The 16,027-nt window shown below is 36.5% G+C and overlaps 1 protein-coding gene across 1 annotated transcript in view; it reads left to right on the top strand.

Moving 5' to 3' along the window:
* The window catches only part of LOC150090671 (rac GTPase-activating protein 1-like), a 131,848-nt gene that overhangs the window by 21,987 nt on the left and 93,834 nt on the right, over positions 1–16,027 (top strand). The window contains exons 4-5 of the mRNA XM_090389937.1: positions 154–290; positions 8,822–9,005. Coding sequence (XP_090246063.1) covers positions 154–290; positions 8,822–9,005 — 321 coding nt within the window. The remainder of the gene's footprint in view (positions 1–153; positions 291–8,821; positions 9,006–16,027) is intronic.

Raw genomic sequence — 16,027 nt, 5'->3', positions numbered from 1 at the left:
CTTTGTTTTTAGTATTTTTTTATATTAATATTGCAGATTTGTGGACTTTTTTTATTATTATTTTTTTTTTTTTCCTCTCCTCCTTCTGACATTTGTTAATTGATTGTTTTTGCAACTGAGTTAATGTTTATTAGAGATCCTTTTTTTCCTTAGGAAATGCAAATTGGTATAATAAGAGAAGTTTTGTTAGCTGATCAAAATGTAATCAATGACCAAACTAAAGAGAAACTGGCATTTCTAAATAGTACAGAATTAAATAATAGGAAAGAAACTGTATCTCCTCAGAAAAGGTAAGAATGCTGGTTATTTATGGCTGCATACATTTTTTTTGTTTAAATTGTATTACAATTTATTGATTTGTTAAAACCAGTAATATTCTATTTTAAATATACAAAGGGTGTTCAAAGTTCTGAGTTCGAATTAGAATTTGCCCAGAGCATTTAGGAAAAATTTCATTTTTGAAACTGTTCCTTCACTTGTAACATTTTGTCCCCTTCTCAAACACATGTAGCAGGATGCTTTTCAGTGTAGCAGCCATGGTTTTTTTCATCTGATGTTGCTAGCAAATTTATATCCTCTTAACTTAATTTTTGAGATTTAGAATGCCCAAAATTTGTATGAGATAAGATCTGGACTATAGGGTGGATATTCTACTAATATACAGTGGTGTGGTTAGTAGCTCCTCTTATATGTGTAATATGTGGCTGTTGTTATATTTCAGCAGAAACCAGTGCTTATTTAATCCTCTATGGAGTCCACCAAAAAATCCATAACAGCTAACACATGGTTGTCTTTACTGCAATCAGGTTTTATTTTTTTTTGGGAAAAAAGAAAGAAATAGTTTAAAATGGAAGACGCTATTCTTAATTTTGAAATTTTGATTTTATATTATCAAATCATCATTCTTCTCTTCCATTGGCACAGGCTGAGTCCATATTTAGATATTGTTGTCAGTCTCTTCCCAACCTCCATTGTTGTCAGTCTCTTGAATCTTTCATTATTTGTTGATAGCTCTGAAAGCCTGTGTTTTTCTTTAGGCATTGGAGCCATTCTCTTTTGGGTCTTCCTGGTGGTCTCTTATCTCCAATTCTTCCTGTCAGTACTACATTAGGCATTATTATAAAATAAGATCAAAAACCATTAGAAACAATTGCCAAAAATCAGAACTACAAGCAATTAAAAAAAAAAAAAAAATACCGAAACTCTATGTTAAGTTTCCATAGCAATGTTTCTTGATGTACTTGTGTTATAAAGAATTTTTTTACAGCTAGACTTTTCCAATTAAAAACTAATTAATTATGGATATCAGAAGTGAATATCATGCTGGAAGAATACCAAAATTCCCTTTGGAATTTTGGTATTCTTCCAGCATGTAATATACAGTGGTTAGTATATCTGGCAGGTTAAAATCACACAAAACCTTGTGTGATTTTTAACCTGCCAGAGGGCATGTAACATTTTCAGATGTCATTCTGCATATGGGGATTGAGATAATCCCCAATTTTAAACTGTTATATTGCAACCATTTTTCAATACTTCTTATTCTTTTTTTATTTTTATAGTCTTTCAGAATATCAGGTTCATATCTACAGCACTTATTTTTTAATTAAATTGTTAAATATAAAACACTGAAAACAATTATGAATGGAACCATCTTATCATTCATTTCTGAAAAAAATTAAGAGGATACCATTTTCATTAAAAATCTAAAGTTTAAAGTTCATAGTGCAGTGTTTATTATTTACTAAAATTAATCTGCATTCTTTCAATGGAACGAAAGGACATTCTTTCAAGTCTTGTAAAAGGACAAGTTGCTATATAAACAAATGAATAAAAACAGTTTTTATAAGTTGTTTACATAAGCTCCTCTCTTTGTGAGATCATAATGCGATGTTTCAGAGTAAACAAATGGGTAGACATCGCCATGAAGTAGTAAAACGTGTAGGCAGTCTCTCCATCAAAGGATGATTGTCAAAATAGTTAGGTGGCATTTCATGCATAGCTTGTCACAATTGTTATTCATTCCTGAAAAATTGCAACATTTTTATAAAATAATGGCTTCTTTCAAAGTCACTGGGATTAACCAAAACAGTGTATTGATCATTTTTGATTGTGTTTTATTGCATAGAGACAGAAGATAAAGTGATGGTATTATTACCAAAAACGTTTTCATAGTTTTACTTTGAGGTACTTAGGTTCTCTTCAGGTTAGAACTATTCTTCCTTTGTTTTTAAAAAGCTCTGAAAACCTTTGGACTTGGCTGAAATCCCCACTGTGCTTTATGGTGTTAATAGATATTTAAATTCATAAGGCAGCATTTCTGATTTTCTTTTAAATCAAATTCATCAAGTGATATTGTAGCACCTGTGAGTAATAATTACCAACCACCATTTGGGACACTATAGTTGCAACAATGTCCTTTGGTAATAAAAAGCAGATCAGAGTAATCTTTCCTCTAAGAGGGACAGTTTTTTTTTTTTTTTTTTTTTTTTTTTAGGGGAAATATTTGCATTTGTAAACACTTGATTGCCATTTCGATTTTGGATCATAATGTTTGGCCCATAATTCATTGCATGTGATAAGGTAAAAAATCATTCTGTCCCAATTTTGTTACTGACAAATCTTCATATGGATTAGGTAAAGATCTGTTATCATGAGGTACCCACATTGCACTTATTTTAAGTTCACATTCAATTCAAAAGAAAGAATGTGGTGAGCCTCTTTTCAAAAACACGTTCAGGTGTTAAAACAGTTCACACGATGTGAACTGACTGCTTGTTCAATGTTTAAATCCATAAATACCCACCAGTAAAATCAAAACCAACCGACCAACTCATAAATCCATCTCCAAGTAGCAGACCAAGCTGTGCTTGGTCTGCTACTTTGAGATGGATTTATGAGTTGGTTGGTTCATTCATTCTTGATCATCATCACCTTTCTATTCTTAAACTGCCTCCACCATATGGATAACAGTGTCCTACTTAATTCTAGATATGCAATTCTAGCGTATCCTGGTCACTTTTCCCAACTTCATACAATGTAATTAAACATCATTGCTTGAATAACAAACAAAAGATTGTTTGCATCCACTAGCAAAGCATACTTTACTTTGTATAAAGTTGCAAACAAATGCAGCTAGGTTCAGTGGCTACACTATCTAACTACAGGTGAATATATAGTATAAAGATATAAACTAGATTCATATCTCTAAACTAGATCTCTACACTACTAAATCAGTATCTCTATTGTTACCCCTAAATGGTTTATTACTGTGCTGGGTGAAGGAATCTCAGAACTTTTTAAATATCCCCTTTAAGCAGGGGCTTGAGACAAATCATCGATGTATGAGACCATACAGAGGAGAATTGAGGGGGATTTCAAATATTGATGTTTGAAATGATAATTTGAGATTAATTTTTCATTTAAAAAATTATATAATGCTGGTAGCTATACCAGATTTAAAGCAGTTGCTTAATTGTAGTTGCTTTAGAACATTGTACACACTGTAGATATTTTATTTAACATATGAGAGAGTTCAAAAAAGATCTGTATTTGCCCAGAAGTAGTAATAGAAGGTTAAAACAAATACCATGTATTACACTTTTTGAACATAGTCACTAGACAAAATGATACATATTTGCTGTTTCTCAATATTCTTCAGCAGGCCAGTTTTATAGAACTGCTCTGACTATCCTTCAAACCATGACTCGGCAGCAGAAAGCGCCTTATCATCAGCAGCAAAATATTTTCTTGAAAGAAAGGACTTCAGGGCAGAAAAGAGGATGAAATCACAGGGTGCAGATTCGGGAATATAAGCAGGATGCAGCAGTATTATTTCAATCCCACATTCATGGGCACACCTCTCTGCAATATGTGAGGAATGCACAGGGGAATTATCATAGAACAGTTGCACACCTTTTGATAGCTTTTTCCATCTTTTTTTCTTTTATAGTAGCATGTAGCTTTATGAGGAGGTTGGAATAATGCTTTGCAGTCACAGTAGATCTCTTTTTGAAGGTAATATGTTAGTATTAAAAAGCATGCTGATCCCAAAAAGGCACCTCCGTAACCAGGTGGGAAGGAGCAACAGTGCGTAGCACACGCTTCTTGATTAGACCGGGGTTCGAGCCCATCACCACCAAATACGGAGGATGCAGAAAGGTCAGGGAATGACCACCGCATATTTTCGGAGCAATATGGCCTTAGTTGCTAATGCTCCTAAAAACCAAATAACAAACAACAACAAAAAAACGATCCCAAAAAACTGACAACATCGCCTTTCCAGCACTCTGTTGCATCTTTGCCTTTTGAAAGGGGTGTATAAAAACAATGCTTTTGTTGTTTTGACATTTGTGTAGTTTCAGGATCAGTGATTTTTCTAAGTTTCATCCATGGTGACTAGCCATTACAAAAAAAAAAGTCTTACTTTTTCCTGGCAGATTGACATTTCATGTGCATGTTGTGCACTTTCTTTCTTATTCTGGTAAGGGATCAGAAGTCTGAGAACCCATCTAGCAGGCACTTTACTCACATGCAACTGTCAATGGATGGTGTTTTCCATAGACCTAGCCTAAAGACCTACACTTAGGGGTAATTGTGCAATCAGACATGAAATTCTCCAAGCAGTGCAGACATGCTGCCAGGGCAGCTTGTGGGATTTTGTCAGTGATATACAGAAAATTTGCTAGCAGAGATAAGGAGATGATTATCCCTTTTTTATAAAGCCATGATTACTCTGCATCTTGAGTACTGTATACAGGTCTGGAGGCCTTACTTTAGAAAGGATGTAGATCTGCTGGAATGGGTGCAGAGAAGGGCAACCAGACTGGTGAAGGGAACAAAAAGGGTGCTCTTACCTAGAAAGACTTCAGTTCTGCAAATTGCAGTGTCTCAAGACTTTGGCACCTGCGGGGAGATCTGATTGAGGTGTTTAAAGCTTTGAATGGATTGAGTAAGCTAAATGTTAATGCCATTCTTCCACTTGCTGAGACTACACACGTGAAGGGGCATAAATTCAAATTGAGGAAGGATGTTTGCAGGAGAGATGTGGAGAAGTTTGCCTTCAGCCAATGAGTGGTTGATTGTTGGAACAGGCTTCTATCTGTTGTTGTGGAAGTGGATGGGTTGAATAAATTCAAGGAAGAACTTGACAAATTCTTGGAGGATATGGATGGGTGAACTATATGGTTTTTTTTTTTTGCTGATAAGCGTGCTCTCTTGCATCATTGGCCATTACTACTACTACTAATTTGGAGCTCTGCAGCTAGTTCTTTGATGCTAATATGGCAATCTTCCAGGATTAATACTTCAATTTTTGCAGTGTACTCTTCTGTTACAGCATGTGTCAATGGCTGGGCATCCTAGGATTTCTTTGTCATGCACTGAAGTTCTTCCACATATGAATTGTTTATACCAATGTGCAACAACACTTTAACCTGGGCAGTTTTCTCCATAAACAGCGACCATTTCTACTTCGATTGTTTTGGGTGTTTTCCTTTACAGAAAGAGTAACTGAATTACTGATCTATATTCCAATTTTCCATTGTGACACTCCACTTCATTTAGTGCTGCAAAGAATAAAAATGAATTGTCAGATTGAAAACAAAATTTGTGTTGTTGCTATAGAGATTTCAAGGTATCAAATAAAAAAAAATTTATCTTTCTGTCACAACTACTTCTGGGTGAATACAAATTTTTTTGAACCCTCCATCTCATATTATATGTCATTAAATTTGCAGGCACATGCAAATTTATAAACAAGTTGGACAATGGTGTAAATTGCTGTTTATTTCTGGAATGACAAATACATATTTTTTATCATCTTTATCCTTTTTATGTGCATATTCTCTGTTGTGTTTGTGGCTGGCAGGTTTTAAACTATCTAGCAGTGAACTCAATACTCACAGCATCTCAAACTTTGTGTTACCAATGGTCTTTGATATTGCACTACTTTTAAACAAATAGCACCAATGAATGGTTAATCTGCCATTTATTTACTGGTAAGAAGGCTTTAGTGGCGGCCATTTCCTGACAATACATTGGTAAATGAAGTTGTTCAATACAGGTCTTCATGTATTACACAAAGTTAAGAACTTTGAAATCATGAAAAAGCTAATGCTATTTGGTCTTTCCATAATTTACTAGGCAGTTTAAAAATCCTGTTAGCCACAAAACTACAATTGAGGATGAGAATGTACCTACTTTTAATAATTCTGAAAAGGTCAAATATCATTAGCTATTATAAAAACAAGAAAAGTATGTATTAAAAAAATTATTTTCCTCTTAGGATGGTATATAGGTAAACCTCATGTAATGTGAAACCGTGTTATACGGGACTAAGAACCAGTGCAAAAAGGGGGGTTATGTTCCAAAAGCGAACAAAATAGGCCATTTTTTTTTTATAACTATCGGAAACTTAATTTTTATAGTAGTAATAACTTAATATTTTAACTTTATTTTTATAATAGTAGTAACTTAAATAGTAATAACTGAACAAACGTACCTTACAAACTGTGATACTCATATGTCAGATAATGTACGTTCATTTAATTTTCTTCCTCTTCATCGCTGCTAAGCACAATCTCTTCTGCAGCATCTAGATTACGTGTATCTTCTGCTCTCTTTAAAAGTCATGAACTGCACTCTTCTAAGTCACAATTATTTTTTACGGTCTCAAGCAAGCACAAGTTCAATAGCACAGAACCCAGGAATCTCCCAACAAAATACAGTGGACCCTCTCTTTAAATGATATGTGAAAATCGGAAGAATATTTTCCAGTTAGCAAAATAAAAATAAATTTACGCTTACATACATAGCTCAATTAATATGTACTGTGATATGTACATACTAACTAATTGATATTTCTGTTCACTGACTTTTTTTTTTTTTTTTGTTGTAAAATTTAAAACAGTAAAAATGATAAGCAATTAATAACAAAGAACATGGCACACACAAGTTGCAACAAACACAATACAGAGTAATGAGTTTCTGAAAATTTATGTTTTTATATGTTGAACATTTCATGGAAGGGGAAACCCATTTCACCATAATAATGGGGGAACCCACAGAATTCCAGCTATTGGTACTATAGCAAATGCAAGAAGGTCGAGTTTACTACCCATTTATAATTGATTACACTAGCAGAAAAGATCAATAAACCGGAAACTGCAAATTGTTTTTATTGTTTTATGATAGTGACCTCCAGAAATGTGCTTTAGAAAAATATCACGAAGGCAATAATGACTAGCAAGTCAACAGCAGGGATTCACAAAAAGGAACAGAAACGTTGAAAATTACATCTAACATAATATCAGGGTTTTCCCAGCACATAAGGTCAAAAATACTGTGTTGTGCGAGATTTCCAGCAATTCTCAAACTGTGTTAGAGCGAAACCTTGTTGTGCAAGGGTTGCTGCAATTTATGAATCATGTTAGAGCGAAACCGTGTTGTAGAAGTACTGTGTTATACAGAGATTGCACCTGTATTTGATTGATTCATGTATATCAATATATACCAGTTAAGCGGGATGCAAGAAAAAAGATAAAAAAGAAAAATAGAATTTTCCTGCATTTACTAGTTTATGAATTCAAGTTAGTATCCATCCAAAATAATCTGTGAAAAGACTGTGTTGTAAGAACTTGTGGAATGGAGAAGTAAATGAAACTATGAATGAATATTTTATTAAATTTTCAATACATTGTAATAAATGTTTCTTCTGTTATCATCTGTCATTCTTTTCAACAGTAAAATGTTTTTAGTGGTTCTATATTAGAAACCATCATCTATTTGTATACCCTCTTACAAGCAGTTTCAAAAATATATTCACTCCATTTGCAAAAGGTATACAATATTAATCCACTAAACATCTTACTCACTCTTTCTTTCAAGGAATGACAATTACCCATTTGCCCGTGTCAAGTGGGTGAAGTGTGCAGTTGATAATTGGAATGGGTTTCTGTTTTATTTTATATTTATTTATTTCTGTCTTACCAAGAGATTATGGGGCTGTCTTCTGCAAAACAAACTGATCTTTAGAACATATTTGCATGTTCTAAAGATCAGTATAAATATGTTAAATATGTACATCATAGCCTAGGTTGTCCTTTCCACTAATCTAAACAATATAAATAATCTCTCCACTTTGATTTTTACAGATTTTTTGATTGTTTTTTGACTCCTCTCATTTTAGAGGTCAACTGTGAGAAACTTATGGTGTATCCTATCTTCACTCCCCCCAGCTGCAGGTAATTGTAACTACAAGGCAAACTTGTTCGTGTTGCCATGACATAGAGAGCTGCAACCATGAAGCCTTCGATAACGAAAACAAATGATTGGTACGATGCAGGATACATCATTTCAATCAGTGGACTACGCATCAGTATTGGTCCTTTTGAGTCATGCTACATGCCCTTCCAGTTTGATGGGCATATTTGGGTCATATATGGGCATATATGGAGCATGACTTTGCAGCCACACTTTGGAATCAAAAAGTGACGAATGAAGCTGAAACCAAAACTCTATGTAAAATTAACATAAGATGCAGGCATGTGGTACGTTTTTCTTTTAAATAAATGTGGAGCTCTAGAGAATTTTAAAAATATACTTCTCCAATTAAAAAATGTGCAACAATGAAAATAAAGACTATACTGGAGGAGTACTAAAGTTCACACTCATATAATTTAATAGATATTTTAATTTTAAGTTTTTTTTTTTATTTTTGGTTTTTAGAATACTGTAGTGTACCCACTAGAAAGTTAATAGAAAACCTGGAGTGGTATTCATGTACACATGTTATACTGATTTCCTTTTTTTCCTTTATAAGGTTGGAAACAATTGAAGAATCTGCAGGATCAGTGTTATCACCATCTGAAATAAGTTTTGACAAAACAGATGAGGAATTAGATAGTAATCGAGCATTTTCAAAGCCTCATCCTTCACAAGGCAAGAGACCTAATTTACAACAACCTGAAAGTAACAATTCTCCTAAAAAGAAAAAGAAATCATCGGTTAGGAAAGAACTTTATTTGCTTAAATTAAAAAAATTTTTTTAATGATATATAATGGAATATTTCAAATGGTTTACAAAATATGATACCAAATTAGATGTAAGTAGAAATTGAAGCACATGGAAAGCATTTCATTAAAAAGAAACTTAAATCTCATAAAAACTATTTAATTTTGTATCCTCATACAACAGGTGTTACATATCTTTAATATAATAGTATGTATTAAGATTTAAAACATGAATATTTCACTGGTTAGAATAAAATCTGATCATCTTCCCTCAATAGTGTAGACACTTGGTAGCATAAGGTTAACTCAGTTTTTTTACATCACTAATTTAACAAAAATTTTCAGTGAATTGATTTGCATTTTTTTTTTTTTTTTAAACTGAAATAGATAATGGGCAAGTTCATTTTGGAATTTTAACACATTTGTGCTGAAGAAAATGTTGGTAGAGTGGGTAAACCCAAAAAATGCCTTAAAATGTTTCGTACTGCTCCCAACAGTAGAAAAATTTTTCTACTGTTTCCTATTTAAAATTTCCTACTCTTCCTAACTACTGTTGGGAATAGCAGGAAAATGTTCTTAACACTTTGCACAGTAAGTTGGGCCATTCCAAACATATTTTAAAAATGTATTAAGAATTGCAGAAAAAGGGCAAAACAACTAGCTTGCACAAAGCCTGTGGTCCGAAACATGCTGGAAGAATGGGGTGAGATATGACTGTGGCAGCTATTGTGGACCAACAGGATAGTCATGGTGATCACAGGGTACAAGTGTGGGATAGCCAAAGAGCATTTTTAAATAAGACTATTTGAAGTACTCTCCATCTGATGGAGTGTATCAAAGCAGATGATTAACTGGAGAACCCCTTCTAACAGACATCTGCATCTCACTTGGTGGCTGCAAACACTACCACGGTTGGATGGAGGATGATTGGAAGGAGGTGTGTTAGTCAGATTAATTGTGTTTCCATTTGTATCATGCAGACAGAAGGGTACATGTGCAGTGATCACAACAAGGAGCCATAAACTCCACAAGCATGGCACAGACAGTAGAGGCCGATGGTCTGGTCATAGGAACGTTTTTCTGGAATACCCTAGGTCATCTACATGTATGTATAAGGATATCTGATAGCAGAAACGTATTGCACCATCATTGTCAACCACAAATACATGTCAATATTTCTGCCATTCCCTGACTTTATTGGTGTCTTTTATCAGGATAATGCACCATGCTAGTAAGCCACACTTGGGCAGGAATGGGTTGCTGAATGCCAAAGACTTCACCCTCCCTCTGCAGGATGAGGCTGAATAGGCTATCAGATGTGTTGACCTGCTACCTTCCCATGTGAGACAAATATGGAATGCCAGTCAGATAGCACGGTGATATATATCTCTAAATGTATTCAAACACCGTGTAACATCCATGCCAGGACATGTGCAAGCTGTTCTGTGAATGCATGGAATTCAATATTAGGTAGGTGGTCCTGTTTCAACGTCCCTTCAAATGGTGTTCAGTTTGTTTTTATAAACATCTATCTTTAAATATCTTTTAATTTCATATTTTTTAAGTATCATTAATTTGCCATTTCTTCACATGACGTACATATTTTGGAGAGCCTTTTTTCCCTTTATTAATGAAAAAAGGTCCCTGAATGTAAAAAAATCAATAGCCAACACTATAATTCAACCATGCAATAAGATTTCGTTTCATTTCATAATGTTATGCACAATTTTCCCATTATTTTATTTTATTTTTTTTTATGTGGACCCCAAACACAAGAGGTATTAGAACCTATAGTACTTAGTACCGTGCTTGGGTTGGAGATTGAGAAGACGAAAGAAGATATTTGTTGACATTGGACTTGAACTTCTGTAGATTGTAATTTTCAGGAAATACGTATGAAGGAAGGTTGTTCCAGAAAACGGCAGTTGAATGAATAAATGAGGAAGATGAAAAGTTGGTTCTGTGGGTTTGAAGTTGGACAGTAAATGGATGTTGGCTGGTGGCGGCACATGTTCGGACTGTTTTGAAAGAGAGAGCGGGAATTATAGAAGCCAATTCAGAAGAACAGTGCCCATGGAAGTATCTGTAGAAGAGGCATGCAGCAGAAACAGTGCGTCTATGAGACAGCGAGTGGACAGACTCTGTTAGAGATGAATCATTAATTAACCTAACTGCCCTCTTCTGAATGGAATCAAGAAGCCTGAGAGAGGTTTTGGGGGCACCGCCTCAGATGTGGGAACAATATTCCATGGCAGGGCGGATTTGCGATTTATACAGAGTGAGCAGCTGTTTGGAAGAAAAGTAACGCCGAGAGCGAAAGAGAAAACCAAGTTTTTTATATGCAGAGTAAGCAATATTTGTAATGTGCTTGTGCCAAGAGAGATTAGAAGTCAGGGTAATCCCCAAAAGAGATATATCCTTTTGCCTAGAAATTGGAGTGTCACTAAAGATAAGCATAGGAGCAGAAGAATCCATTTTGCGAGATATAAGACAAGACTGAGTTTTAGACGGGTTGAAATCAACTAAGTTGTCTTTGCCCCACTGGAGAATTACCTGAAGATCGGCATTTAAGGAATTGGTAGCAGATTTTCGAAAAGTTGAAGCTGATTGAGCAGGACAAGGTTTCTCAAAATGGAAAGTTGAATGCAATATGCTATCATCGGCAAAACTATGGATAGGAGTTCCAGTCAATGGAAGAAGGTCATTGATATACAAGAGGAAAAGAGTGGGGGAAAGAACTGAACCTTGGGGGACACCGGCATTAGTGGAGAAGTTAGAAGACAGAGAGCCATCAACCATCACCCTCAGTGAGCAATCAGAGAGAAAACTGGATAACCAATTGCTAAAAACAGTTGGCAAACCATAAGATGGAAGCTTGTTTAGAAGACCTTTATGCCAAACATGATCAAAAGCCTTTGAGATGTCAAGAGCAACTACATGTGTTTCACCGAACCTTTCCATTGAATTAGTCCATAAATGTGTAACATAAGCCAGAATATCACCAGTGGATCGACACTGACGGAATCCATACTGGTGATCGTTGATCAGACGGAAGGTTTCTAGGTAGTTTAAGAGTTGGCGGTTAATTGATTTCTCCATTACTTTAGAAAGAGTAGAAGTAATTGCAATGGGACGATAATTGGATGGGAGGGATTTGTCACCCTTTTTAGGAACTGGCTGGATATGAGCAAATTTCCAAGCAGAAGGAAAAACACCTTTAGAATAAGAAAGTGAAAAAAGGCGGCAAAGAATAGGAGTGAGTTCAGGAGCACAGGTTTTGAGAACAAGTGGAGAAATACCATCGGGATCTGGAGCTTTCTTAGCATCGAGATTCATCAAAATCCTTCTGATATCCTTTTGACGGAAGACCACAGGAGGCATTGAATGGAGTGTGTTGGGAATGGTGGGTGGTGTTTTACCAAGATCATTAATACATGAGCTGGAAGAAAAATGGGATGCTAGCAGGTCAGCCTTATCCTTGGCTGAAGTGACAACAGAACCATCTGGTTTGGACAGAGGTGGGAGCAGAGATGGGCAAAAGTTGCGGCCAATAGCTTTAGCAAGAGACCAGAATGCTCGGCTACCATTAGGGCAAGAAGCAAGTTTTCTACTCTTAGCCTGTTCAAACTCTAGTTTGGACTGATTAATAACTGCTTTACAATTGTTGCGAGCTTTGGTGTAGGCAGAAAATGAAACTGAAGAATTAGAAACAAGCCAATTACGATTGTAACATTCTTCTCTTGGACAGCCTTAGCACATTTATTGGAAAACCAAGGTTTAGATAAAGGACGAGATTTTAAAGTGGAGTGTGGGATAAAGGATTCCATTCCTGCAAGAATAATTTCACTGACATGATCTGAGCAAACGTTGACATCAGAACTTTTGAAACAGTAATCCGACCAAGGAAAAGAAGAAAAGAAGTCTCGCAGGTCATCCCATTTTGCATTCTTGTAATGCCAAACAACACGAGGTTGGGAATAGCCATGAGATAAAGGTTCCATTGGAGAAGAGACAATCACCAAGTTGTGATCTGAAGTGCCTAAAGGAGCTCTCACTTCGACTGTGTACTTAGAAGGGTTGTTTGTGAGAAAAAGATCGAGCGTATTGGCTGTATGATTAGGATTGTCCGGTATTCTTGTAGGTAAATGAACAATCTGTGCTAGGTCATTAGTAATTGCAAAAGCCTCAGCATCTCGACCTGCTGGGTCGGTGTGACTAGAAAACGGAAGCCAGCTGGGGTTGTGAACATTAAAATCACCAAGGAAAATTACCTCACTGTTAGGAGAGTTGGACTGGAGAAAGTCAAGTTGCAACGAGAGGAAGTCAAAGAGCTCCACGTGATTAGTCGAGTTGGGAGAACGGTAGAGACAACAGATGCATTTGACACAATGAGGTAGAGAGATTTTAAGCCAGAGAAGATCAAAGAGAGGAGATTCCAAATTGCCAAGTCTCTGACAGGGAATATCAGAACGGACATATGCACAAGTACCACCTTTGAGGCGAAAGGAATCATACAGCGAATAATTTGGGCATCTTAGATGAGCAGTAGTTGAATATTAGGTAGGTGGTCCTGTTTCAACGTCCCTTCAAATGGTGTTCAGTTTGTTTTTATAAACATCTATCTTTAAATATCTTTTAATTTCATTTTTTTTAAGTATCATTAATTTTTAGCATTAGCATTAGTAGAGGCATTTGATGCAAGAAAGCAAGCTTATGCAGCATCATCCAAAAAAAAAAAAAAAAAAAAACCACTTCCACTTCACCCCTCTGTTCGTTCGAAATACCTGTCCAGCTGAGCCTTAAACTTATTTAGGCTATCAACCTCCACCACAAGGGATGGCAGTCTGTTCCACCAACCAACCACCCGCTGGCTAAAGGCAAATTTCCGCACGTCTATCCTACATCTGTCTTTCCTCAATTTGAATTTATGCCCTCTCAGGTGATTTTTCTGAGCTAGAGGAAGAATCCCATCAGCATTGAGCATGCTTAAACCATTCAAGGCTTTATACACCTCTATCAGATCACCTCGCTGGTGCCTAGTCTCCAGACACTGTAATTTGCAAAACTTAAGCCGTTCTTCGTAAGAGCACCCCTTTGTTCCATTCACTAATCTTGTTGTCTCTGTACTCGTTCCAGCAGCTCTACATCCTTCTTGAAATGAGGCCTCCAGACCTGTATACAGTACTCTAGGTGTGGCCTGACCATTGCCTTATACAATGGAATAATCACCTCCTTATCCCTGCTGGAAAAATTCCTGTATATCATTGACAATACTCCATGAGCTACTCTTGCAGCCCGTCTGCACTGCTCAGAGAACTTCATATCTGCCTGCACAATCACCCCCAAGTCCCTTTCATTCTCTACCACTGTCAGTGTAGTACCACAGAGTTGATACGTTGCTCTGGGGTTGCTTTTTCCCATGTGTAGTACTTTACATTTGTCAATGTTAAACTTCATTTGCCACCTCTCAGCCCATCTGCTCAACCTTTCCAGGTCCTGTTGCAGCAGCATAGTGTCAGTAGTGTCCTTGACAACCCTGCCAACCTTTGTATCATCTGCAAACTTGGACATTAAGCTTGATATACCATCATCAATATCATTTATAAATACAGAAAACAATAATGGACCCAACACTGAGCCCTGAGGGACTCCACTAATAACATTAGTCCACGATGAGCAGTGTCCATTGATTACCACTCTCTGTCTTCACCCCCTCAACCACCCCTTTATCCATAGCAGCAATTTGCCTCCAATGTCACACTGCTCCAATTTGTGTAGCAGTCTTCCATGTGCAACAGTATCAAAAGCCTTTCTAAGATCCAAGTATATAATATCAAAGTTATTCCCTGCATCCAGTTCTTTTGTGACTGCATCATAGTATCCAATCAAGTTGGTCAGGCAAGACTTCCCCTTAACAAAACCATGCTGTGTCTGAGCTATAACTGAAGTCTTGTCTAAATGATCCTGCAGTGCTTCTTTAACCAGTGCCTCCATTAATTTTCCTGGAACAGAAGTTAAGCTCACAGGTCTATAATTACTTGTGTCAGCCTTTGATCCTCCTTTGTGAATTGGGGTCACATTTGCACATTTCCAGTCTATGGGTACCTCCCCTGAGTCCAAGGAAGCTCTCATAATTATGGCTAAGGGTTTGCTTACTTCCTTTGCTGCCTCCTTTAATATAACTGGATAGATCCCATCCACCCCGGGTGCCTTTCTTGTGTTTATCTTCAACAGTTTCTCCTCCACTTTACTCCCAGTTATTTCAAGATTCTGTAGCTTACTGCTAGAGTTGAATACACCTCTGGCATTCCCCTTGCTGAATAACTCCTCATGTGTGAATGTCGATGCAAAATATTCATTTAGTTTGTTAGCTACCTGAGCAGGATCATCAACAGTTGACCCATCAATATCAAGTGGACCAATCTGATTCATCCCCTTCCTTCTAGAGTTTACATAAGTAAAGAACTCTTTGCTGTTTTTCTTTGCATCCCTTGCCAAGGATTTCTCGTAATCTGCCTTCGCCTGCCTAACCTCCTTTGTAACTTGGTTGCATATCAACTTGTATCTATCATAGGCTTCTGTGTCATGTGTTAATTTGTAAGTATCCCATGCATTTTTCTTCTCTGCCATATGCCTCATTAGTTCATCTGACATCCATTTTGGCCTAAACCTTGAACAATATTTCTTAGTTGGTATGTAAAGCCTAGTAGCTTCCAAGATAAGTTCTTTGAATGCTTCCCATTTTGAATTTGCTGTTGGTAACATCATCAGTTGGTCCCACTGTATAGAATTTAAATACTGTCTCAGTCCATCGTAGTCGCCCTTACGGAAGCAATAACCCTTCCCTTTACCCCTAATGGTAGTTACCTCTTTGAGTAAATCCCACTTCAGCACACTGTGATCACTGCCACCTAGTGGTTCATTTATCTGCAGATTCTTAATGCATGAAGAATCACTGCTGATAATCAAATCAAGAGTATTACTCCCTCTAGTTGCCTCCCGAACATGCTGATGT

Source organism: Mastigoproctus giganteus, chromosome 1, assembly GCF_048544385.1.
Source record: "Mastigoproctus giganteus isolate SK-2022 chromosome 1, ASM4854438v1, whole genome shotgun sequence".
NCBI lineage: Eukaryota > Metazoa > Arthropoda > Arachnida > Uropygi > Thelyphonidae > Mastigoproctus > Mastigoproctus giganteus.
This window is presented reverse-complemented; position numbering and strand designations above follow the sequence as displayed.